Here is a 27,472-nt window from a genome sequence, read left to right as displayed (position 1 = left end):
AAAAAGAATCTAAAGTGAAATGGCATAACGGAATTTTTACTCTTTATTCTGTAGCCCTATACAAACTAAATCCATAAATATCTTCAGTAGACTTGTTCCTATTTGACGCTGAAACCAAAATCTTTATAAAAAGAATGTACTATGTGAAATAATGATTTAAAGGAATCCTATCCTGCATACCTTTAAGTGACCAAACCTTTTTTTTTTTTTAAGTGAATAATCACCTAAGGTATCTTCTTTGGGAATCTACATTCAGAATTAAAAAACCATGTCCAGTTCGTAATAATCTGCTTTCAGAGATGCCTGTTTTTCCAGGCTAATAAAAATGATCTTTATCATAGGACAGTGACTAGAGTGTTAATACCATGTCTCTTATTAACGTAAGCAGAAATCCAGCTAATTATAGGACTTCATAGAAATGGCATGGGGAATAGTACGCAACTGTTAAAAAAAAATCATGGTTTTGATGACTAAGTACATCAGGAAATATTATGTGATGTAAGTGAAAAAGGAAGGGTATGTTTTTTTGTTTTCTCTTTTTCTGTTCTTTAAACATGCTGTAAAGTGTTAAGTATAATTCGGACATAAGGGGAAAATCGAAGGTAGTTAAAATTACTTTGTAAATATCTTAGGTGCTCTAAAATCTGCAGTTCTTCGGATGCTAAAAGCCATAAATAGTTTTGTTTCTCCTTGTATTTAGACTTCTCTCTCTGGGTATCAGGATTACAGGTGATTTTATTTTCTCAATTTTCCATGTATTTACTTTGTAATTACATTTGAACGAAGAACATGTAATTACTTTTATAAACAGAAAAACCAAAGCTTTATAAATAAAGGGAAGTGAAGTGGCGTCAAGCAGACCTGCCTCTCTTGAACTCTTTCACAAACTGTTTTAACTGTGGACGAGGCACTTCACTTCTTTGCACTTGACTTCCACAAACTGGCCGGGTAAAACTAGTCTTGGCGGTTTGTTCCAACTTTTCTAATCTAGTTTAAATTTTATCAGGAAATAAAAATGGTCTTCTGCTATGGTAGTTCCTCAAGGGTTTATTAAACCTTACCGTAGTCCGGGCACCGGGGGCGGTGGTACTAGAGATACATCATTTGGCATCTGGGCTCTGCCTTAAAAGGTTTCGGGTCCTCCAGAGAAAACACGACCAAGTGCACAAAGTCAGCACAGCCAGCCCTGTGATACTGGGCAGGATGTGTGTGGACCAGAGACGCCAAAGGAGGCTCCACCAGGAAGGGAGGGCTTGTGCCCCAACTTTGCTATATCCCTGATCGTATGTTTGCTGCTTATTTATGCTTAAAAAAAACCCATCCTGGCCCAGATGTTTCACAGGATGTTGACCTCCAGGTTCGATTGCCTCGTTTCCCTCATCTGGTACATATGCCAATGAGCCTTGTCGAGTTTCATTATAAGAGAGGAGCGTAACGTATCCAGTTTGCCAGGAGAACACTTGGTCTTTGGAAAGAACTGTGTGTCCCTCCAGGTTTAAAATGCAAGCTCCTAAGGGCTTGTTATATTGGAGACATATTTCACCTTCCCAGAAACTAGTTTCTGAGCTCAGATAGGATGTACCATGCCTGTGGGCTTGACAGAAGAGTTGCTGAGTAATTGAATTAACTTCGCTTATCTTCTGGGCTGCACAAAATGATAAATTAAAAACAAAACAAACAAACAAAAAGCCATTTGATTCCCTCTCCTTGTTTCTTCCTTGAAGGCTTTGTAATCATTCTTAATGTGGTTAAGTTCAAGTTGTTTCCAGTTCAGGCATGGTGCAATCAGATTTCCTCACAGGGGTGCTTTTCTGCTGTCACCTCTTTGACGTCAGTAACGGTTTCCTGTTGATTTGAACTCCCTATTCACCCTGTAGATGACTTTGTCAGAGAAAAATTATAAAACAGAGGCACTTATGAGAAATCCAACACAATGCTGTCTGTTACTGGAGATTTCCTTTTCCTTGTCCACAGCCGGTCAACAGCACTCCACAGCTTTTGATACAGGGTTGATGTGTTACTCATTTAGAAATAATTCCAAAGCAATTCTTAGAACTTGGGTAAGTAAGTATTGATGTGGCTCCCAGCTTAACATTGCCTTAAAGCAATAACTAGATTAGTCATTAACTTGAAATGTTGTTTCTATTCTTTGTCTTATTTCCAAAAGGTAACCTGCATCCTCACTTGTAAATACATCTTTAAATAAGATTTACATGTGTCAGTGGCGGTGACCATGGATCCTTGGTTTAAACAGAAACATCTTTCTCAGTCTGTTTATAAGAAAAAATCGACTTTGTAGAAGGGGAGAATAGCTACTATAAACAGTCTCGTTTACCATAGTGTTTGCAGTTCGTGGGGGAGCACATTTGCCTTGCAATAATGATTATGATTATTATAAAGCTCTTAAAATAGAGAATATGAATTATTATCTAATATCAGAAAGATGAGAAAACTTATTTGGTCAATGCGCCTTGGCTTATCAAATCTAGTTTCGTGACCCCTTGTTAAATAGTCACGTCCAAGAAAGATAAGTTCACTTTATCAGGTCAGGGCCATGACTGTGCAGTATCAGGAAGAGCTCCTGCAACCGAGCAGCTGCCCTGGGGTCCTCCTGACTCCCTGATCCCTCGAGATTCCTGTCCTGAACTGAGGGTCGGGGAGCTGCTGCTGTAGAGGTTGCGGCTGCCGTTTCGCTCCTGTGTACTCGCCAGGCCGAGTACTCCATGAGTGGGGCACCATCTCCGCATCCACCACGTAACTGTTTGAAATTCTAAGCTTAAGTCATTTCATCCTCGAACACCTGTGAGTTTAATCACCTTATTATCCCCATTTTGCCGGTGAGAGTTTTGAGAGCGAAAAAATAAATAGCGCACAGCAGGAGCTGCTTTGGCATCTCGGGCTTCTACTCCTGACCCCTACACTGTGCTTTCTCTTGCCGACACCAGGGACTTCAGTGCTGGGCACAAGGTCTCCCAGATGTAGCTCTGGTCCTCTTTGTGTGATGTGGTAATAACAATAGAGTCTATTTGTTGAGATCCCTTTCTGGGTCTGGTGCTGTGCCAGGCACTCGGCTTCGGTTTAATCCTCACATGATTGCTGTAGTTAGAGGTGTTATTACCCTAGATTTATAAATCAGGAAACCTCATGCCCCTTAAAAATCGGTGAGTGTTTCAGTTACAGTTCTCCTGGTAGCAAATAATGGAAAAACATTTAACTAGAGTCATGCAAAAAGGGAGAAGTGAAAATAAAGAATCAGAGGTACAGTGGTGTCTCGTGGAACCCAAGGGCACACAATGGCCACGTCTCTCTGGGAACCTGAAACTGGAAGGGTGTGAGGGACCCAGGTAGTTTCCTTCTCTGCCCATTCACACTTTCTTATCTTTGCCCCATTCTTCTCCCCCATCTGTCCATCCAGGCTTTCACTGCTCTGATATACCGAGACATCTCATGTGTTGACACCACAGAGGCGGCAGCCTCAGCTCCCTAATTCATGTTTTCTCAGTTCTTGCACACAGCACAGCCTACATGAACACCTGTCTATCTCAGTTCCAATTTTCTGGGAAGGGGACTGGGGCAGGAGGCGGGGAGCAACTTGGTCCAACTTGCTGTGTGCAGGATGTCCAGCACTTCCCCACGTGACGGTGCCAGGGCAGGTCTCTGAGAAAGGAAGGGCTCAATGAGCTGAGCAGACACCTCTGAAGGTGTCTGGCACACGAACCCTAACGGGTCTCATCCCTGGCCCGTGCTCACTCTGCACTCACCCTCCTTAGGCGACGTCACCTTGCCACAGGTACCATAGCACTTCTATCTATACTGGTGTTTTCTCTCTAACGTTTCCTCATGCAATTGCCCAACAGTTTTACCTCCTAAAAGACAGTCCTTAGGAGGGGCTTTAGGGAATGCACACTGCTTATACTGACAGCCACTTTCAGGTCGGAAGATATTTTTATCCCCTTTGGGCTGGGGAAGTAACATCCCTGAACTGACAGTAGCCAGGGCAGACTTGGCCCAGGCTGCAGCCGGTCAATGGAACCAGGCACGTGATGACAGGAATTCTATTATTAACCAGGCACCAGCTCCTTGGCCTCCTGTAACTCACGCTGGGCTGGGCTGGGCTGGGCTGGGCTGAGTGGGACAAAGGGATTTCTGAGTTGCTTTTATTCCCCCAGGTGTTCCTCACCCCATGTTAATGACTTGCATTTGTGGTTGGTTGAATCAGGAACAAAAGAGAGGAGCAAGGGACAGACAAAGGGCTGGGCCACTTGGCTTTAAAACTGAGGTTAAGCCAGCCTGGGGGACCTTAGATTCTCTACTGTGCAGATCAGGGCAAGATTTCCCATCGAGGAGCCAGAGGCCTCGGGGAAAGCCGTGCAGGTGTCCAGGCTCAGCATCTAGGAAATTGGATTTTAGAAAAACTGGAATGCTATCTACACAGGCTTAAATACAGAAACAACCGTCTGCCCTCACTGCCCAAGGTGGGATTTGGAAACTCTTCCCTGCCCCAGAAATGACTCATGGCAGCCTTAATCCACCGTGCAGTGAGAGCCTCCCTAAATGCATGGATCCCAGCAGATGCTTCCTCTGGTTGCTTCCCAGTTGGGTTTCTTCAGCATGACTTAGTGTTTGTCAAGTCATCAGTGAGACTAGGTCTTAAGCAGCACAGAGAGTGGAGTTGTAGGCAGGAGGTGATCTTCTGCCTCGTTGCTTCATTGCTGCTTTGTAAAGGGCATTTGTTCAATGTGAAAGGTTTCCAGCTTGATGGCATTCATGCCATAGGAGTAAAATTCAGCTGGAGTCATTGGGTTTTGTAGCCGATGTTTATTATTTGTGGCAGGTTCCAACACTACTGCAGTCTTTTTCAAGCCTAGCCCTTAAAAAGCGTAGCTGCCACCTGCTTTAGCCCAGACACTGGGCCTGTAATTATGGCAGAGGCCAATAGTGAATGACCGTGTGTATTCATAGGACTAACACCCCGTTCTCAGCTGTGGGTGACCTGCGGATAGGGTGAAGGGAAGCTTCCTAACTAGCCTTGGCATTTTTTTTTTTTTTGCGGTACGTGGGCCTCTCACTGTTGTGGCCTCTCCCGTTGCGGAGCACAGGCTCCGGACGCGCAGGCTCAGCGGCCATGGCTCACGGGCCCAGCCGCTCCGCGGCATGTGGGATCTTCCCGGACCGGGGCACGAACCCCCTGCATTGGCAGGCGGACTCTCAACCACTGCGCCACCAGGGAAGCCCAGCCTTGGCTTTTTGTACCAGCACTTGACCCTGAAAGCAGCCTCAGCACCTGGGGAACATCCCCCTTTGCACTCACGACACCCTGCCTCACACCTGACGCTTCAGCTGTTCATTCACCTTGATTCCTGCCCCCTCCACCCCACTCCATCCTGACTCGTGCTTCCTCATCCTTCAAGGCTGGTGAATCGGCTCCTCTTCGAAGCTTTCCCCCAACCCCACCCCAGCCTCCAGGCTGCTCCAGTGTCCCTGCTGTTTCTGCATGATATCCCCTGTGCCCCTCTACTGTGCTTAGCACACTGGGCTGACGTGCTCCGGCTACCAGAGCTTCCTGAGAGCAGGCCTGGGTTCTCATTCATTTAATGATACTTGGCCCCCACCCAGGGCCTGGCATACTGTGTGCTCAGTAAACATGTATTCCTCCTTGTTGAGACCCTTAAAGCAAGCATAAAAGGTCTCTGAGGGGACTTCCCTGGTGGTGCAGTGGTTAGGTCACGGGTTCAAGTCCTGGTCCTGGAAGATCCCACATGCTGCGGAGCAACTAGGCCCGTGCGCCACAACTACTGAGCCTGCGCTCTAGAGCCCGTGCCCGGCAACAAGAGAAGCCACCACGATGAGGAGGCCGCGTGCAGCCAAAAATAAATAAATAGAGTAGTATTAAAAAAAAAAAAAAGTCTTTGAAGGACTCAGTAGACTCTATGAAGCCTGTGTACCAGAACTCAGACCCTCTCCTCTCAGTGGAGCCCTGGGACCCAAACCAGAGCCTCCTGAGTCTCATTTTGGATGTGATTCCAACAAGCCTGATGGCCTGGTTATATCAGGCATCAGAATGGCTATTAAGGGAGAGGGTGGTTATTAGGGGTCCTGAATAATGGGCAGCCAGAGATGTGAAGACCCCTCTTTCTGTAGCTGCTTTCCTAATCCCATCTCCCACTGCCTAAGTACCTACTCTAAGACAGTCTCAAAATTGCACTTTCCCAATCTCTCATCTTTCAGGTGAAAATTAGGGAAATATGGAGGAAGCCATAGGTGACTTTGCTTTGTTTCTAATTATAAGAATAATGCACGGGCTTCCCTGGTGGCGCAGTGGTTGAGAGTCCGCCTGCCGATGCAGGGGACACGGGTTCGTGCCCCGGTATGGAATTTCCTGGCGGTCCAATGGTTAGGACTCCACGCTTTCACTGCCGAGGGCCCGGGTTCAGTCTCTGGTCGGGGAACTAAGATCCTACAAGCTGCATCATGTGGCCAAAAAAAGTTTTTTTAATAAAAAAATTTTTTTTAAAAAGAAACCTTCAGAGATACTGAAAAGTATAAAGAAGAGATAAATGACATACAAGATCTCACAACTGAAAGATGACTTGTCATACATAGGTATTTTTTTGTCTTTTCTGTGCATATCTGCATCTTTGGCTGTAACTGAAATAATTCTGCACATTCATGGGTATGATCTTTTTTTTTTTCTAACTGAAGACATCTTCACCATTACAGCCACCACCAGCAGCCACTACTGCTTATTGCGCACTTTCTAGAAGCCCCACCTGAGGACATGTTTAATGAAAGTTCATTGCTGAGGATGGCTTCTCACTCACCCCCACTATGAGTGAATCTTTGCTAAAAGCTGGATATTTTTGTCATTTATCTCCACCTCTACAAAAGAAATCGTGGAGAAATTGCTACCAAATTTGAACTGTCTTGGCAGAAGACATTTTAAAATAGAGTGAACAGAATTGTATGTAAACAGAAGGTCTCTTCACAGCAAACACATTTTGCTAGCTGATAAACATGCGTTTAGTTTTCTACCTTGACATTATTGTAGGTCTTTGGTAAGATGGACTATTACTTTTCATTAAAGTGTCCTTGTATCTCCTGGTTCGTTCTCCCTTCCTGCTTGCTTAAAGAGCTGCGTGTAGCCCGAGGGCTGGGAGCTGTACCCTCTGTTCTAGGTGGTGCCAGACAGGAAGTTAGAAATGAGACTCTGGGTGAAAAAAAACACATATTTTCGCGGTTCTAAAGCTTATGACCTCTTGCTGTGCATGCCAGGTGTGCACGCCTCCCAGGAACCCGTGCATTAGCTGAGAAATCTGCCGCCAGGGCAGGTGGTGGGGCCGAGACAGAGAAGCATGACTGAGGAGGGAAGGCAGTTATGTCCTTCCCCAGATCTGGAATTTAGCCCAGGGTCTGGCTTTTCAGACTTGAGATTATGAGAATTATTTTAGGGGGGAACCAGGAATGGACGCAATTTCCCTTGGAATGCCCTCATCTTGATGCCTACTGTCTTAGATGTTCTTGCTAACCCCCGCTGACTTCCAGCAGCCTAAGGAGTAGCCACTTACCTACTAACCCAGTTCTAGCAACCAGGTATTTCAAGCTGTTGGAATTCATGTGACTACCAGTCACAGCCATGCAAAGGTGAACAGGCCAGATGACAGAAATGTATCAGATGGACCTCCTTGCTGAGGGATGGCTTGAGGCAACTTTACCACCTGGGGATTCATCCGGGCCCCCTGAGGCCCCTCCAAATGAACACAGCGTCGGCATAACAATTTCTCATGCGGGTGCAGCTCTTAGGCCCGTCTCTATCACATGCTTACCCTCTGCCCCGCCCACTGCTAACCTGCTCCTTCCACCCGAGCCCTCCCCGTACAGAAAATAGGGAACCCCATTGCTCATCCAAGCTCGTCCCACCCAACTCGGCCTCTCCCCCTGGTCAGTCACACTCACATGACAGCCATGAGCTTAGTCAGACGGCTTTGATGTATTTAGTATTCTGATGGCTCATATCGGTCAACCTGAAGAGTTGTTTTATTGACGTTTGGTTTTGGGTTTTGTGTGTGTGAGTCTTGCCATTCCATCTTCACTCTTAAATTCTTGCTTCTCATTAGCAGAAAGAGACGTTTCATAGACCCAGGGGATTTTTTTTTCCTTCTAATTAAGGTTTGTCTTAAAATTGGGAATAGGAGGTCATAAGTTGTAGTGTCCTCTGATTGGGAAGGGCCTGATTAAACCAGTGATGGATCAGGAGATGAACAACAGCATACACAATCTCTGTCCACCATTCAGCTGTGAATGCGTGGCAATGCCAAACAGAGCCGGCAGCACCTGAAACCACAAGTAAGGATGGCTTCTGTGTGCGTATACACATCCTTTGTGAATTGGTAAGATACCAGTTTCCTTACAAAATGACCTCCCACCCTCCCACCCTCCAAAAGGATGACCACTGGCCCTGATTGCACTCATTTGGAAGGTCTCAGCTCCCACATCACTTGCTCAGAGAGACCTCCCCTGACCCCCCAAGCGGATGACACAATATCATTGCTTCCTCCACTTTTCCTTCACAGCATTGACCAGAATTTGTACATTTGCCTGTTTATGTGACTTTGTGGTTTTTTTAAAGTAATGTGTATCTCCCACACTAGACTCTCTATGGATAGAGACTGTGTCTGTTTTGTGCCTTTTTTTACTCTCTGTTGGGTCCCCATCACCTAATTCAGCACGGGCTAACTTGGGACTCCATAAATGCTAATGAGAGGGAATGAGGAAGTCCATTGATCTCAGAGGTTCCTGAAGCAAAGCGTTTTATGCTGTCCATCTTGGAGAATCACTTTTTAATGGAGACTTGTACACTTCTTCCATTAAGCAGTGTTACTTTCCATAGCACTTTATTCATAACACTTGCACGGTACTTAGTACATTGACTGCAACAGTGACTTCTAAGAGCCCATTTCACCTGCTGGGTTAGAGTTCCTTCCAGATGGAGACAGCATCTCACCTGACTTTAAGTTGCCTTTTCTGATTCAGGGACCTTCTGAGGGGCCAAATGGAATTTCTAACATTGAGGCAACTCTGAGGCTGTCATTAGACTGTTGTCTGGCTGATTTGTCAAAAATGTTTTCCTTTCTCTGTGATTATTCTCCGCCCAGGTGTGAGGACCTATCAGATGTCCCTTACTTGCTGTGATTAACCCTACATGTTCCAGACAAAAAGGCATGCACTTTGATTTATGCTTCTCTCTTCCAGTTTATAAAACTCAATGATTCCGGTAGAGATAGCATCATCATCCTCACCTTATTAATGTTGAACATCCAAAAAAAGTTAAATTCAAGGTTACATAGTGTTTAAAGTGCAGAACTAAAACTAGAACCAAAGCCTTCTCTACTTTTTATTTAATGCAGAAATTCAAGGTTTTGTGGAATTACTTAAAGGAGATCCAGGCGTTACTAGCACCACCTAGCCCCCATCCCCACCATCCCAAGGATTTAATCCACCAGACCCTCCTGCTTCACCCTGACCCGCTGTCAGGATGTCCCATTGAGTACCTCCATTTAACAACCTCTTCTCCCCACGCCGGAGCCCAACGTCATGTGATGCTGACTGAATTCTAAGCTAATGGCTGCACCACGTTGGATCCTCTTTTGTCTCTTTTGTGTTTGTACCCAGGATCGTCTGTTTTTTGTGATGGAGTTTGTGAACGGGGGCGACTTGATGTTTCATATTCAGAAGTCACGTCGTTTTGATGAGGCACGAGCTCGTTTCTATGCTGCAGAAATCATTTCGGCGCTTATGTTCCTACACGACAAAGGAATCATCTATAGGTGAGTTTTGGTTGCTGGTAACCCCTCTCATAATTCATCCCTGGTTCATTCCCCTGTTCAACCCGTCCTTCCATTTCTCATGATGAACAATTGAAATGGTTTTGGAATTAAATTCACAGAGCTTTGTGTGTCCATTAGAATGAATGAATAACACAGCGATTAACAATGCCTGCAAACTAAAACTTGCCCCCGTGTGGTATTCGTAAAATAGGCTTGAGAGTCTCAGAAGAGACTGTTCATGAACTTGTTCAGCTGGAGTTTTCTAAGGCCAAACCCTGCAAAGGGCTGAACCCGTGGCTGCTCTCTTTTTTCTGTTTTAACCTTGAGAGTGATTCGTTCCTTGTTCAGAATCCATGCCTGAACTGCGGGGCATGGATACCTCTTGCCCAGGAATCACAGTCCAATGAGCTTGCGGCTTACCAGTCCAGGAGCCAAGAGGTGACCTGCTGATGGCAGTGTCCTCCTGCTTGATGATACCTATCGCTGGAAGCCCCCTCCCAAATATTGTTTGATTCCATTGCATGACACACAGTCTTTTGATCGTAATATATCATACGTTAAATGGGCTTGAAATCTGGTTGATGTTGTTAGATCTCAGAGCTCAGGGGAGATCAAATTAAACTTTAGTCAGACACAAAGCTGAGTAAAGTGGAAAATGTAATAGTGAGTGTTAGATCATTTTTATTCTTAAATTTCCCCTTTTTCCCCTGTTGACAATGTCATCCTGCTCTTTACATCACATTATGACTCAGTTGCCACATATACTCCTTTTTTTTCCCCTCTTGAGAAGCAATTGTTTCTTTCCCTTGAGAAAAATGCTGTCTCATATTAGGCACATGAATGTTGAAGGAAAGAATTTCCTGATTGTTTATTAGCTTGCTAAAGGCTCTTCCTTTCGTGAGCTCATGACAGCATGAACATCATTATTAAAGTGTGAGAGAGCTTTAAAAACTGAATATCCCTAAGTACCCTGGGAGAAAAAAGTAGGAAAAGAGAAGTGAGACCAGTAAAGAATGCAGTAGGACTGGTCAATGGTACCAGAAAGAAGTGGGAAAACAAGAAGGTAGAGCAGGCACTGCGCAGAAATGTTTTCTAGTGAATTCGCAGTGCACAGCATGAAACCTCAGGTAGACACAGCTCTTCTGTCACAGCCCCCGCTGTGAAGTAGAAGAGGGGGTACAGCACGGGGAGCCAGGCTGGATAGCCAGCAGTGGGGTAGTCCCTTGAAGGTCATAAGGAATCTCCGCTCATTCCTAAGTCACGAGGCGGCCCCAGGTCACTTTGGTTGGCCTGTGCTTTGAGCTTTCTCAGCCAGGACTTGATGTTCTCCTGGCGGCTCCAGCAGGGCCTTTCTCCTGTCTCAGCCCTCCGCTCATCGCATGATTGGTGGTGGTTGCTGACGTGATCTCTGGTGCTGGAGGGAGTTCTAGGTCCTTCCTGGTGGTGGTATCGGACTCTGGGCTGTGTGTTCCACGTTTGTTCTCCTCTCCTTGCTTTAGCTACCCATCTCTGCTCTGTTTAGCCCAGGGAGAGCCTTCCCCACATTTAATTTTTAAGAGTAATCACTTCCCTATTTGACAGGAACTTGTGTTGTAAATTTAAAAAGATAACAATGGCAACAAGAGCTAAACAGAGTACTTGTTACAGGCCTAATACTTGACCTGAATTTCTCCCTTAATCCTCCCAACAATGGTATTATACAACAATAATATTACTTGTGTTACTTAGATGAATTACTAATCTTCAAATGAGTTAATAACCAGACTATTAACTGGTAGTGAAGCCAGAATTCAAATTATGTTTTCAACCACTGGGCTATACTGTCTCCTCAGGAGAGACTTGAAGGCTTAGAGTACAACCTTAAAGTAAACTGTCACGTAAACCCATTGAAGAGTGGGTTTCTTACTCCCCTTTTGGTGATAGGGCGACTTTGATTTGTGAAAATGAGGCAGAATGGGTGTCTTAGTCCATTCAGGCTGCTGTAACAAAATAGCACAGATTAGGTGGCTTATAAACCACAGAAATTTATTTCTCATAGTTCTGGAGACTAGAAGTCCAAGATCAAAGAACCAGCATGGTCATGTTTGGTGAGGGCCCTCTTCCTGGCTCCTAGCTGGTACCTTCTCACTGTGACCTCACATGGTGGAAGGGGTCAGGGATCTCTTTGGAACCCCTCTTATAAGGCACTAACCCTATTCATCAGGGCCCCACCCTCATGACCTAAGCACCCCTCAAAGGCCCTACCTACTAATACCATCACCCTTTGAGGGTTAGGATTTCAGCATAATGTGGGGGAGGGAGGACACAAGCATTCAGACTAGCAGTGGGGAAAAGCAGTAAGGCCTAAATCATTTTCTTGAATACTCAGGCTTTTCATAAGGACTGTATTACCTTGATGCGAGGCACATACTAGATGACCTGCCTCTCCATCTCCCTGTTTCATTTGTCTTGAAATATGGAGGATGGACATTGTAGCCTGATGTGGTTTCTGGTGAAGCAGTTATCAGCTCACATCTTGAGAAATTTTATTTCAGTTCTTGATATTGCGGTTCAAATCTGAGAATTTAATTCACTCTTTGACTTGAATTCCATGTTCAGGCTCTAACTGATATGGTTGACTTTGAAGGGAACACATTTAATTAGGATAGATTCCAATGCTATTTTTATCCTGTGGATTTATTTCATGGGATAATTTAATTCCATTCAGGGTACTGGCCTGAGAGCAGAGTCTTAAGGATAAGCCTTTGAAAACCGAGTCCTTGTAATTCACAGAGAGCAAAGGGTACATTTGGGTCACAGAGGGTGTGAATTTGATCCAGAGAGCACAGTGAGAAATGTGGGAGCACAGGACAGCCTTGTTTATCATACATGTCCTGGGATGGCCTTTATCAGAGCTAAAAAGATGAATGATGCCTGAATGATGCCTCTGATCTCTCCAAATAGAGCTGTTGTTGTTTGGCTGTTTTATGTTTTTGTTTTTTTCTGGGGGAGATGTTTCTTTTGCAGCAAGTTACAAAGATGGTACCATTTGCAAGTCATCATCAAATGGTACTTTAGAAGGTAGTGCTTTATGCCTTTCTTCTCTCTCTCAGTGGACTGTGCCTTGTGTGAGAGGAGACAGGCCAGTTACATTCAAGCGCTTTTCTGCTTGTGTTCTGACCCTGACTCTCAGATGTGTCCACTTGCGTTCCATGGAGGAACAGAAGCCCAGCTCTTGGGAGTTACAGCAAGAAAACAGTCTGCCCCTTTGCCTTTGGTTGGAAGGTCTGGAGCCTTGCTGTGGCCCACAGACCAAGAAAAGAGAGGGCTGCGAAATAAGCAGTCAGTCACTTTGCTAAGGGAAAAAAAGACTATTCATTCCTTTGTCTGGGGCTTATTGGCTGACTGGAATCCCAGACAGTGCTCATGAATAATTTACATGGGCACTGACTTTTTTCCAGAATCAAGCCCTACAGAAATGGGGAAAACAAAGAGGCACGCATCCCATTTACCTCCCTGCCAGCATTATGGGCACCGTTCTCTATCGTGTTTCATAAACTGTGTTAGGGGAGAACTCGGACATCATTTGACGTGTCAACCCCTAACTCCCAAAGCCAGCCAGCACACGTTGGATTTGCTGTTTCTGACAAAGCATGGAATGTATCTAAAATAGGTTGAGGGCTTCCCTGGTGGCGCAGTGGTTGAGAGTCCGCCTGCCGATGCAGGGGACACGGGTTCGTGCCCTGGTCTGGGAAGATCCCACATGCCGCGGAGCGTCTGGGCCCGTGAGCCATGGCCGCTGAGCCTGCGCGTCCGGAGCCTGTGCTCTGCAACGGCAGAGGCCACAACAGTGAGAAGCCCGTGTACCGCAAAAATAAAATTAAAAAAAAAAAATTTTTTTTTAAATAAAATAAAATAGGTTGAGTGAGGAAGAATTTATAGAAGAGCCCAGTTTAAGTTTTGATTCCTCCTTCCCAGGTTATACTTGAACACAGCACATTTCAACATACACTTTTCAACTCATGCGTCTGACTGCTTTGTGCCCTGTGCAGTTCTCATGGATATCATGAGATATCCATGGATATCAATGGTAATATGCTGCATGGATATCAATGGTAATTTGCCATCCCATCGTCCAGATGTGGAACTGGCCATAGAGGCTCACTGCCAGACCTGACATATTGTTTTGTACTCATATACTTATACAGTACATTAACTTTTAAAGAAAATCACTTTTGATTTCTCCTCAAATTAGAGAACAATCACTACCTAATTTGACTTTTTTTCCCTATAAATTCAGAATTTGGAAAGATTAGCGATCTCCCTGCCAGATGAGATCTATTAGTCTCTGAGCACAGCGGTGAGACATTGTATCTGCATGAATACACCAACCTCTATATCATCTGACTCTTGTTTCTCAAAGATACCATAAGGGACCATCAGGTTCCTTGCTGACTCCACATACCTGTGTGATCTGAAGTTAGCTGAGTACCATTTTGCTCAGAGAGGCCATGCTGAGAGAGGCCACCTCTGTGAGCATTGCTTTCATGTTTAAGAATTCACAAGTCAGGACTTCCCTGGTTGTCCAGTGGTTAAGACTTTGCTTTCCAACGCAGGGGGTGAGGGTTTGACCCCTGGTCAGGGAGCAAAGATCCCAGATGCCTCACAGCCAGAAAACCAAAACATAAAACAGAAGCAATATTGTAACAAATTCAATAAAGACTTTAAAAATGGTCCACATCAGAAAACAATCTTAAAAAAAAAAAAAAAGAATTCACAAGTCATCTGTTTCCAAATCAACTTGTGTGTTGGGTCCATGGTGGATATCATATGCTTGAGTCATTGTTCTCTGATATCTAGCTCCTCCCTCTCTTGAAAATTGTGGCAACACCTGTCTGATTCCCATTTCCTGGGACCTTTCTTACTCCTAAGTATTTATCAGCAGAGTTTCAGAGTCCCCAGATGTCTTTCATTTGAGCCTGGAATTCTGGACTCCTATCTACAGTGGAATTCGATTCTATATTTGTATTTATTCTACTCTAGTGAGAAAGGTGGTCTTTTTAGATAAAGTTGAAAGTCAGATTTAGGAGCTCTGTTTCCCTTTGCCATGTGATAACATCATTCTTTCTGCTCCAAGAAGTAGGTCTACTCTTTCTTGATCTGCGTGCTACAAAGACAGCCACAAATTGTCATGTTTTTATCTTCATATAGTCCTTGTTTTTTCAGGAAGTGCTAGCCGTGGGATTTTCAATACATTAGTAACTTTCACTTTGGATTTTGGCTGTGAGCTCTTACTCAGGGTTATTACTGGAGCTCCAAACATTTTAGTCCTATTCCTGCCTTCTCTCTTCTTATCTTGTTATGCATGTTCTGCCAGATGGTGGGCTCATTCAGTGCCTGCTCGTCCATCACCAGAAAGTGACTTCAATCCCTAACTCCTGAGATCTTTTTTCAAAGGTGTGGTGGGGAGCTCTGAGGATTTCCAGCTTGCTAAAATAGCTTGACATGTTCCCCGAATGAAACTCATCAGCCCCTATTCTCCTCCCTTGCACAGCCTTTGGGGACGTTTGACAAGAACTTATTGAGCATTGACTCTCTGCCAAGGATATGGATACAGTGATAAGCAAAAACAAAAGTGCTCCCTTGTGGAGAGTATGGTCTAGTGAGGGAGAAAGACATCAATCACATAATCATACTAATAGAAAATCACAACTGTGACCAGTGCTGTGAAGAAGAGGAATGCATTGCAGTGAATGAGAACCTCTCATAGGGTGATTCAATCTGGTCAAGGGAAGGTGGAAGATTTTCCTAAGGAAGTGACTCATGAGCTGAGGTAACTAGTAAAGAGTGAAGGAAAGAGCGTTCAAGACAGAAGGAATAGCAAATGCAAGTGCCCAGTGTCAGGAGGGAGCATGGCAAGCTCAAGGGCTTTCAGAGAAGTCCAGTGTGGTTGGAATCTAGGAGGCATATCTTCCCACAACTGACGTTTCAATATCCTAATGCAGTCACTGTCCTCTGATGACTTTGAGATTTTTTAGGCGCTCCTTGTAAATTATTTATTTAAAAGTTGGGTAAGGCTAGTCATGTTGTCAGTCCCTGGAGGAGCCATTCACTCACAGTGAGTTTCTTGTGTCCAAATCTATGTGTTTGTATTCAAAAATGGAATTATAAAGTGTCAGAACCAGATGAGACCTACAAGATTACTTAGTGCCGAGTTCCCGGTTAACAGATGAAAGAATTCAAGTCTGAAACATCCAAACAATAAATTGCTTCTCAGAATGGATGTTTTCTTAGGAGGGCTCACTTGCAGCTTGTTTTTCACCTCCAGAAGATAATATTGCCATTAGAAAATTTTGTCTCAGTCTTCCGCGTACTGCTGGCCTGAAGGGCTGAGCAAGACATTCGGAAGCATGTGATATTGTTCGCTCCATTTCAGTGAGGAAAATGCAGTTGAGCTCAGAACGTAATTACTGAGCTCCCGCTTGTGTTAGGAGGTATAGATACAAAATGAGTAGATGTGTTGTCTGCCCTCTGAGGTTCTTTCTGTGGGGTGGGAGAGATGGCCCGTAAATAATAGCAAATGGGCTCCAAAACTGGAGTATGCCCAGGGCATTATGGGAGCACAGAGGATGGCCACTTAGCTTAAGACGGAGATTTAGGCAAACTTCCTATGGGAGGTGATGCCTGAGCTGAGTGTGGAAAGTTAAAAGCTGAATAAAATTAAGTAGGGTGTTTAGGTAGGGCACAGACTTGAACAAAATCTGAGCAGTGTGAAAGTCCCTGGTGAATCTGTGGGTGGAGTGGAAAACTAATAGAATTTTGGTAGTACTAGAGCCTAAAGATTGAAGTATGGTGGAAGAATAAGGCCAGAGGGGTTGACAGAAATGAAGTTATGCAAGGCTTAACATTCTTGAGAAGTATGAAGTCTGTATCACTTAGGATTTGGCACCATTGCCTGTCACAGGAAATATAAAATGACAGTGGCTTAAACTAAACAGAAATGTATTTCTCTTCCCTGTAAAGAATCTGGAGGTAGGGTGTCCAGCTCTACCATTAAAGCTCCATGGAGTCCTCAGGGACGCAGATTTCTATCTTTTCTATTCTGCCGTCTCCAAGGTCACCTCATGGTCTAAGATGGCTGCTGCAGCTCCAGAAGTCATCTCTGTATTCCAGTTCCAGGCAGTAAGAAGGGCAAAGGGCACTCCTTCCAGCTGAGTCAGCTCTCTTTAAGGATCCTTCCTGAACTTCCACACAATACTTACCATGGAATTGTCCAGAACTTGGTCGCATGGCTGTACCAACTTCAGTGAAGGCTAGGAAATTACTACATGGCTATGTTCTAACTAAAAATTGAGTTTCTCTGATTAAGGAAAAAGAAGGAGAATAGTTATTTGATAGAAAACCTGCACTGTCAGGTACAGATTTCATACCAGGAAATTTGGCTTTATGTAGCAGGTAAAGGAGAGTCTTTGAAGAATTTTCAGCAAGTTGCATGACATGAGTGAGTGGATTTATGTTTTACCTGCATTTGGCAGGGGTGGGGGGAGTGTGTGGACATGTGCATGTGGGCAGCAGGGGAAGGTTCAGTTTGTGGCTGTTACAGTGCTCTGGGTAAGAAGATAAGGAGGCTCTGAACTAAGATATTGACGGTAGGGCTGAGGAGAAGGGCATACACTTATGAGATACCAGCAAGTAGAACAGACAGGGCTTAGTGACTAGGTGGACCCAGGGCATGAATGAGAAACCTGGGGTCATTGCTAGGTGTTTAGTTAGAAGTTTGAATAGATGATGGATGGTGCCGTTAGCTAGGAAAGACCGTGAGCCTTGGAAGAGGTCTCAGCAGAAAATGAAGACGAGAACTGGAAACATAAGATGTCAGGTACTTGAGACACATCCCAGTGGAAATGCTAAATGGGCAGATGGGTTTGAGTATGAAGCCCAGTGAAGGGGGGCCGGAACTAAATATTTGGAAGTCATCAGGACATAGCTGTTAGTTCAGATCATAGGACTGGATGAGATCATCCAACAACAGTGTCTTCAATGGAACACTGAGCTAAAGACAGAACCCTAGGGAATCAGGCCCCATTGGGAAGCTGCCTACATTTGGCTCTGTGGTTACACAAAATACTGATATACTGCATCATTTAGAGTACGTGTCCCCGAAGTAAAATTCCATTTAAAATATAATGCTACAAAAAAAAATAGAAAAGCATCACTTATTTTAAAGTAAGTTTGAGAGGCAGCATATACGCTTTGAACTGAAAGAATGCTGGGCCTGGTTTTCAGAAGGACCTAGGTGCTAGTCCCAGCCCTGCTTCATACTGGTCCTGAGGATGTGGGTGGGTTGCTGAACACTCTGAGCCCGTGTGCCCTTCTGTCCAATGGGGTACCATTGACATAGCTTTCCTGTAGGGTGTTGATGAAGCTCCAGTCAGGTGGAAATGGAAATGTGAAAGCTCTTTGAAACATGCCACGTCGATAGAGATTATTCTTTGCATACATGCTATCAGCAGATTCGCACTTTCTCTGTAGCGTAGGCTTGAGCTGAAACTTTGCTCGTGATGCGTCCTCAAAAATAGAGAATTCTTCACAGAAATTGGAGTTGTGGCTTGTAAAAATCAACCCTCTGAAGACCAATCTTTTTTGGAGGCGTGGGGATCGTCAAATAATCCTTTATTAAATTATTTTTCTTTGTAGTTCTTGTAGCTGGGAATTTCACCACACCACTGTTGATGTCATCTGTGATGTTGTGAGGGGGGCAGCCGTCAACATTGCAGCCCACAGATGGGCAGTCCCCAGGATCTCTTTAATGCTTCCAAAGAGTTCTCTAGCTAAGGATGGACGCCACATCTGTCATGCAATGTTGGCAGTCTCATCAAAAGTGATGCTGCCACTCTGTTTGATGTTTTTCTGCTTCTTTCCGTCTCTTGGTGATTCCTTGAGGGCTTTGATGACCAGAGGCAGAGGCAGAAGGTACCATCTTAATCTGGGCCTGTCTGTTCTGAATGGTCAGTTTCACTGTAACCCTCAGACCCTTCCAATCACCAGTTGCCTTGGCGATGTCATTACCAGCCTTTTGTTGTTGTTGTTGTTTGTTTTTTGTTTTAAACGCCAAACTTTTTTTTTTTTGATGTTGGGGGTAGGAGTTTATTAATTATTTATTTTTGCTGTGTTGCATCTTTGTTTCTGTGCGAGGGCCTTCTCTAGTTGTGGCAAGCAGGGACCACTCTTCATCACAGTGCGCAGGCCTCTCACTATCGCGGCCTCTCTTGTTGCGGAGCACAGGCTCCAGACGCGCAGGCTCAGTAGTTGTGGCTCACGGGCTTAGTTGCTCCGCGGCATGTGGGATCCTCCCAGGCCCGGGCTCGAATCCATGTCCCCTGCATTAGCAGGCAGATTCTCAACCACTGTGCCACCAGGGAAGCCCATTAGCAACCTTTTTTGGAGACAGACCCAGGGGGCCGATCTTGGGGACCAGAGCAGATGTGGCACCAAATTCCCCATCAGTGCACCTCAGGTATACGACTTGGATCTCGTTGGGGTCGAACTTAGGCAGCATGGTGGAGGCGGCTGGTGTCAGATGAACCGGGATTCGGGACGGATGAAGAAAGTTGCACCCTGGCCTCCTCTGAGCCAGAAGCTGAAAGGGGACCAATCTTTTTACACTAAACTAAATCTGATTATGCTTTCCTTTCAAGCCAAATAATTTTCTTTGCATTTTAGCCATATTTTGATATCATGTATAGTTAATATAGTTACCATGTACTTATCATAAGTCCTTAAGATAGTTTCTTAGGAAGCCCTGGAGCATTGGGGACATATTGTAAAACTTGAAGACTATACTGTTGCATTTTGTTTAAATGTCAGCTGCCTCTCTAATGTATGGGGGAAACAGTCGAACTCATTCTGAGTTTACTTTTTCTGGTATTGAAGCAAAATTTTTTTTTGTTCATTTGAGGGGCGATTCAAGAACATTCTTGGACCATCACTGGAGTAAATATCCTGGTACAATTTCTCCAAGGATCCAGATTAATGACAGAAAGAAATTTCAGCCCTGAAACACTTTGATTGTTTCTGTACTTCACTTATTAGATCAGAATACTGATCCTGGCATATATCATCAGTGTTTGACCTTTGCATGAACAAAGGCTGTGGTTATTTGGGACTAATTGATATATGTGTTAATTGATTCCACTGGCTAATGAAATCAGACCACCAGTCTTGCTGTATTCCCCACCAAATTGATCCAGCAATCTACTGCTTCATTATAATTAAACACAATCTTGGATTCATTTGCTAAGCTCTAAAAATATAATCGTTGATCTTTAGGTACCAGATGAACACTGCCATTTGTAAAAAGTGATTCAGTTGTACAGTTAAACAAATGCCTATGAAACGCCTACTTAATGCAAAGCTTTATGTCACACCTTCAGAGACTAAAAGAAGAATAAAGGAAGGCCCCGCCCTCTAGCTTGGGTTACTTATTCATTCCTTTCACACTTAGGTGTTGAGTACACATCGTGGGCCAGGCACTGTTCAAAGCTCTGGAAATAAAGCTGACAAAACCACCTACCCTCGAGGAGCTTAAATTCTAGCACAGGTAGTCAGACAAGCAAAAAGTAAGTATATTGAGTGTCGGGGTGATGAACTCCGTGGAGAAAAAGCTATGTCAGGGAAGATAAAGTTTGAGGAGAATGGTTTTACTGTTTACACAGAGGATTAAGAAAGGCTTCTCTTGTAAGGGCTCTTTGAGCAGATGAGCAGAGACCTAAGGACGCGAGGAAACAGGCTCTCTATTAATAACGGGGGGAAAAGCATTCCGGGTGGAAGGAACGGCAGGGACACTGTGGGAGGGGCATATGCTCTTCGAGGTCAAGGATGGCTGGACAGAGAGGTATGGGGCAGAGCGGAGGAGATGATCCGAGCTTTCTCCCTGATTCTGCCACACAGAATAATAGCCATGTGTGCTGAGCATTTATCTCATGAGGACAAACACCTCTGTAAAGGAGTGGTACCTATTTAATTTTGCCTTCTTATGACATCTCTCCAAGGAAATGGTGTCAACCTTCTTTTACAGATAAGGAAACTTGAGGCTCTGGGAAGTAACTTGCTCAAGGTCATGCAGCCTGTGGTGGAACTCTATCATCCCACCTCAGGTTTGAATCCAGGAAGGTGCCAGTTCCTCCATCCTCCAGGCCTTGGAACATGCATTTCCCTTTGCCTGGAACGCTTCTCCCTCTCTCTGCCAAGGGAATGCCTGCTGATCCCTGCAGTCTCTGCTTAGATTGTCACCTCTAATGGGAAATTCTCCTGGACCCCCTTGCCCCACACCTCTGTCTGGGTTGGGTGCCCACCCTCTCTGCTCGCACGGTGTCCTGTAATACCCTTCCCTCAGCATCCTTCCTGGCCTATGCCTCTCTGCGTATGGGCCGCCTCATGAGAGCAGGGACCATGCCTCTTTAACCCAGTATCTATCACCACTATTATACTGGTCCAAACCCATGATTTGCTGAGAAATCAAGGTAGTTTTTTTTTTTTTTTTATAAATGAATGCCTTTTGAGAATTTGACCTACCGAAAAGAATGTTTGAGCATCCATAGTAGTATTTTTCAAATGATCGTTTTAATTCTTATGGATTTAAAAATTTTGGATTTTCATTTTGATGATAACATACATCTTTCACTCACTCTAAAGAAAAAATTTCTTCCTTGTGATTGTAATTCTCAAGCGAAAGATATTTCATAGGAAAAGACATGTCTATCCGTGTTTCTTCACATGTTCTTTCAAAAGGAGCTGTACGGTACTTGGGTTTGAGAAACAGTGGTGGTCTCTGCCATGACCCTTCTACACTGGATGACTTAGATCCATAGAATTTGTAGAAAACTTAAGTTGTGTACTTTTCTGCTTTAGGTGATGCTAATTCCTCTCAGATTTACACCAGGTCTGTCTGCTATGTTCAGAGGACTTCAACAGTAATCTGTTCCTTTTTTTTTTTTTTGCGGTATGCGGGCCTCTCACTGTTGTGGCCTCTCCCATTGCGGAGCACAGGCTCCGGATGCGCAGGCTCAACGGCCATGGCTTACGGGCCCAGCCGCTCTGAGGCATGTGGGATCTTCCCGGACCGGGGCACGAACCCGTGTCCCCTGAATTGGCAGGCAGACTCTCAACCACTGCGCCACCAGGGAAGCCCTGTTCCTTTTTTTTTTTTTTATGCCTTTCTGCTAAAAGGAAAGGTAAAAACTTCTTCAAGATCATTTTTACAAACCAGACATTGTTTTGTAAGTTCCTTAAACCTATCATGTATATTTTACCTATATGACTATGTTAGAAATCCTGGTGATTTCACTTTTTTTTACAGTTATGTGTAAGTTATCGAATACCATCAATACCCTAAAATTATTAAGGGACTGTACAAAGATATTTTTCTCATAAAGATGTGTATATACAGTCTTGGGTATACGGGTATACATTCGTTAGTGAGAGCAATGCTTTTCCCCGTGTTTTTTATTTTTAAAATAAAATTGATTCTTCTCTAATTACAAAAGTAACATATAGTAACTGTTGAAAATTTTAAATTAAATAACCTATAACCCTACCACTGAAAGATAATCATTTTCTTCAGATATATTTCCTTAGAGTTTTAAAATGTATTTACTTTAAAAAAAAAAAGAAACAAAACTGAAGTCATACTATATATACATTTTTAACCTGATTTTTTTTCACTTAATTTGTCATGACCATTTTCCCCTATCATGAAAGTCATTTACATTCTCTTTTAAACCTAATATTACATGATACAGAGTGGTCTACCATATGGACCTACTTAATTTATAGTACATTTAAGTTGATTCATTAATAATGGTGAATTTATTATATCTTTGTACACATCTGTTTGGATCAGTCTTTGATTCTTTTCTTGGAACAGATTCCTGGAGGTATTACTGCTGAGTCAAAAGGCATGCGTGTTATTATAACTTTTTTTCCTGGGGTTTGAGGGACCTGGGTTCCAGTTCTGCCTCGCCACTTCCGAGCTGTGGAATTTTGAGCAAGTTACATAACCGCTATAAGCCTCAGTTTCTTCATTGATAAAATGCAGATCCTAGAAATGCACACCTGAGTGGTGCATGTGAGGCCTTTAGCCCAGAGCCTGGTATGTAGTACATGCTCAGTAATGTTCACCTTTTGAGCATTCTTTGGAAAAATGCATCAAAGCACATGTTTTAATGATGAGTATTGGTGTTACCCAGTGGGTTGTATTTGTCTTTCCACTTCACTCCACCCCCACCCCCGTAGATCTTAAGTGTACAATTTGGTAGGTGTAGATGAGTATACACAATATGTAATCAATTCTCTGAATAACAGATAGAACGTTTCCATCATCCCAGAAAGTTTCCTTGTGCTCCTTTCAGTTAATCCCTAATCACCCCTATAGGCAAGCAGTGTTGATTCTATATAGATAGTATAGGATGTGAATATCCATATTAGGATCCTGAAAATAAAACCACTTCTCGGTAACGTCCTTGTGAGTATAAGAGGATGGGGTTCTTTAAGGTGACTTTGTGAGTGCAGTGATGGTCATGGTTCAGAAGAAACCCCCCAGAAGACCTCATTCCTTGTCAGCTTTATTCTCTGTAGAGAAAATAGTTCAAGGGGGTGTTTATCAGCACATCAGCAGTGGTTGTCTGAGTATCTGACGGAATGTAGGTGGTTTTTATTTTCCTTTTAATGCTTTTCAGATGTTCTACATTGAACAAACATTGTCTTTTTAATCATTAAAAATATTATTTTCAAAAGGGAATCTCAAATATGATATTGAATATACCCCAATATGAGTTTTGCAACATGATTATATCAAAAATAGGTACCTTGCTGCTGCTGTACCAGTTAAGTCTGTCAAGCCTTGGCCTTCAGGCTGTGATCACTCCTTGTCTGTGAGTCATCATCCTAGTCTACTCAGGCTTCCATAACGATCACCATAGACTGGATGCCTTAAACAACAGAAATTTATGTCTATACTTGTAGACTCTGGGAAGTCCAAGAGCAAGATGCTGGCCATTTTGGTGTCTGGTGTGGCCTGTCTTCCTGGTTTGCAGACAGCCACCTTCCTGCTGTATCTTCACATGCCTGGTGGAGAAGAGACGAGAAGCAAGCTCTCTAACATCTCTTCTTATAAAGGCACAAATCCCATCATGGGGGACCCACCCTCATGACCTTATCTAACCTGAATTACTTCCCAGAGGCCCCATCTCCAAATATGGGGTGGTCAGGGCTTCAACATTTGAATTTGGGAGGTATGCAGCCATTCAGTCCATCGCAGTGGTTCGTTCATATGTTTATTCAATTTTCAACATTTTCTATTATGTGAAGCAAGGTGCTTTGCAACTACTTGATAGTACAAAATCTACCTGGAAATAATTTCAGCCCTGAGGAGAACAGTACCTGCTGGAGTTGAACACACCATGGATTGACGCGAGAGGACAGCTGAGGATTAGATGAGGGCATTGTCATTCTTTTGGCTCACTGAGCCGTGTATGTTAGTCTTGGAGGGTATGTTTTCCAGTTGTGTTGAGACCAAATCCTCCTCCTGGATCCCAGTACTTAAGCCTGGCAGGAGAAATAGCTAAGCGGAACTGTTTGCCTTTTGATAAATAGTCTGCCTGAAGGTGGAATTTTTTCCATTGTCTTGCAAACGTTAAATTTTACTTATCAGCAAACTTCCTAAGAAGAAATATAAATTGGTGCAAGCACCCTGTTACCGTTTGACAAAAATGCTCAGACACTGATTAATTTCTGGGTTCAGCTGCAAAGAAAAGTGAGTGAAACTGACAGGCAAACTGCCCCACACCTTGGAGAATGACATCACTGAGGGATCCGGTTCCCAAAGTGTGTGCATGGTGCTCAAAATGGGAAGGTGGCAGTTTGACTGTATAACCTTTCATTTCTCTTTCCTCCCTTGGCACTGCTCCTCCAACCTTCAGAATATCCCTCCAAACCCGCTTTTCCACATATAGAATCTCTGTCCTACATTCTTGATGCTTCCCTGATCCATGTCCCACTGACACAATTTTTGAGCCTTGGGATTGGAAGGGAGTTCACAGTTATATACCCTTCTTTTTCAAAGCATGAATACCTAATAGCCTGCTGAATGGTCATTTTGTCTATATTTAAACACCTCCAAACTAAAAGGAACTTGTTCCCTCCACTTTTAGGCATCAATGACTTGGAAATTTCACCTTTGTATCGACCCAAACAGTATCTCTCAGTATCTTCCGTTCACTGGTTCTGAACCACCTATAAGGAGGAAACTGAAAAAACACAAATCTTCTACAAGAAAGCCTTTCAGATATTTGGAGGCAATCTGGTTCTTCCAATGTAGTTTACCTGTCAAAGAAGGAAATATGATCATGTGATATTGTTCATTCTGGTTATCTTTTTGCAATCACTGATTTCTGAGCAATCATAAGCCATCCATGTAATTTTTCATTCTTGATTCAGTATCTGTTTGTGTTACATTCTTCTTCTCTAGTAAAATCAGCAGCATCATAACTAGTAATTGGTTAACTGAAGTGAATTGTGATGTTAATAGCTCACGTTATTCCTCTTAAATAGGACTTGGGCTTTAATTGAATTTTGTTGATGCTGATTATAGGGGTAGCAGGCATGGTGGGAAGTTGGTTGTTGATGTGACTTTAGAATAGGCTCTTCAGGGCTTCCCTGGTGGCGCAGTGGTTGAGAGTCTGCCTGCCGATGCAGGGGACACGGGTTTGTGCCCTGGTCCGGGAAGATCCCCCATGCCGCGGAGCGGCTGGGCCCGTGAGCCATGGCCGCTGAGCCTGTGTGTCCGGAGCCTGTGCTCCGCGATGGGAGAGGCCGCAACAGTGAGAGGCCCGCGTACCGCAAAGAAAAAAAAAAGAATAGGCTCTTCAGAGTTTCCTTTTGCAAAGATGAGGCAGAGGATGAGCACAGGTGTGGGGCTGGGGGAGATGAAGACCTGAACACCTCGAGTTAGAGGTACCTGTGGAACGCCTAGTCAACTGACCCATCTCAAAGTTGTAAATACCAGGCTAACGTTGAAGACAGTGGCCACAGGCTCCAGGTTGATTGCGTGGCAACAGTGTGCAAATGAGGCAGTATTGACTTACAGTTAAGAGCAAGGCTTTGGAATCAAACTTGGATTTGAAACTTACCTCCCCAGTGTACTAGCTCTGTGATACTGGGTAAACTCTTTAATTCCTCTAAGTCTCAGTTTCCTAATCCATAACATGGGGATGACAGTTCTGCTTATCCCATGAGGTTATTTTGAGAATTCAATTCATGCTGCTTGTTTATCCCCATATCTGGTGTCAGTTAATTCTCCATACATGTTATCAGTTATAAAGAAGAAAATGATCCAGGGAAGAAACTTGAACAGTGAACCCATTTAAGAGGTGGACAGATTTAATAAGGAAAGGTTAAATAAATTACAGTATACCCTGCAGAATATTATACAACTATTGAAAGAGTGAGTGAGTTAGATTTACATTTATTCACCTGGGTGGTTTTTTCCTGATAGATAAATCAGTGAGAAAAATAAGTTAAATGGTTCATATGCTCATTTAAGTCCCATTTTTTGCTTAAAAATAAAAAAGGTCGCAAAACCCAACTGTACATAGATATGTGCATGGAAGAAGTTGTGGGAGAGCAGATACAAAACAAGTTTGGGATGGGGTGGACGGTTCTTAATTTTTCGATGGGTATCTTCATATTGTATCACACTGATTGTAGTGAGAAAGTGTTACCTTTGTGATTTTTGAGAACCAATATTTTTAAATGAAATAAGCAAAACAAGTGGGGGATGGGCAGAGGAAGAGGAGAAATCAGTCAGTAGGGAGTGAAAGGGAATTGTCAGCAAGGGAAGGGATGTTCTCCAGGGGGTGCAGGATGAAGAGCCAAGATCCTCAGGCTCTTTCTCTCATTTGTCACGGCTCTATCAGGGCTTGGCATCCAGAGCTTTGGTTTCCTTGTTCATTTTCATTTGGTATCCCTCCATTTCTGGCACATGGTATAGCAATATTTCTTCTTTCTTCTCTTCATTTCTGTTTTATTTCTAGCTACTGAGCTTGTCCAGAGGAACACATTGGGGGAGATAAATGATATGAAGATGGGTATCAACAGGGTATTAGTTATTGACTAAAGAGCAGTGTCGATGTAACTTAATTAGTTGGGTTGATGCATACATATGATAAAAAAAGAAATATTGAGCTATTCTAAAAAGATTACAGTGAAAGCTAAGTCCAGCTTCCTGATTTCTTTCTCAAGGCAACCAGTTACCCATTTCTTGTATGTCCTGCCAGAAATGGTTTACATATACACAAGCTCTGTGTTTCCTATCGAAAAACAAATGGTGCTATAGGATACACTTGAAGATTTCCTAAGCCTTTTGAAAGACCAGCTCTAAACTCCTGTACAAAAGCTAGCAGTTTTGAGACTCCTGCTCTTTTCCAAGCAAGGTCTGTGGGTGAGGGTTCAAACCTGCAAAGAATTCTGCTCTTGTTGGAGAAACTGTACATGTCTGTTGAGATCATGCAACAGGCTTATAAAAGTTTATTGCAGTTATATAGCTACAAAGAGAAATTTATTTCCAGCCCTACACGTCGTGTAGCTGCATCGGTGTTTATCACGGGATTAAG

At 43.7% G+C, this 27,472-nt stretch overlaps 1 protein-coding gene and 1 pseudogene across 2 annotated transcripts in view; one reads left to right on the top strand and one right to left on the bottom strand.

Annotated features, from left to right (window-relative positions):
* The window catches only part of PRKCH (protein kinase C eta), a 219,929-nt gene that overhangs the window by 146,541 nt on the left and 45,916 nt on the right, over window positions 1-27,472 (top strand). For both annotated transcript variants that reach the window (XM_024748244.1, XM_024748252.1), the window contains exon 10: window positions 9,670-9,824. In XM_024748244.1, the coding sequence (XP_024604012.1) occupies window positions 9,670-9,824 (155 nt within the window). The remainder of the gene's footprint in view (window positions 1-9,669; window positions 9,825-27,472) is intronic.
* Window positions 17,339-19,568, bottom strand: LOC112401785 (60S ribosomal protein L12-like; annotated as a pseudogene).

This window comes from Neophocaena asiaeorientalis, unplaced genomic scaffold, assembly GCF_003031525.2.
Source record: "Neophocaena asiaeorientalis asiaeorientalis breed wild unplaced genomic scaffold, Neophocaena_asiaeorientalis_V1.1 scaffold698, whole genome shotgun sequence".
NCBI classification, from domain to species: domain Eukaryota; kingdom Metazoa; phylum Chordata; class Mammalia; order Artiodactyla; family Phocoenidae; genus Neophocaena; species Neophocaena asiaeorientalis.
The sequence above is the reverse complement of the archived record's forward strand: the minus strand, read 5'-3'. Positions and strand labels throughout refer to the sequence as shown.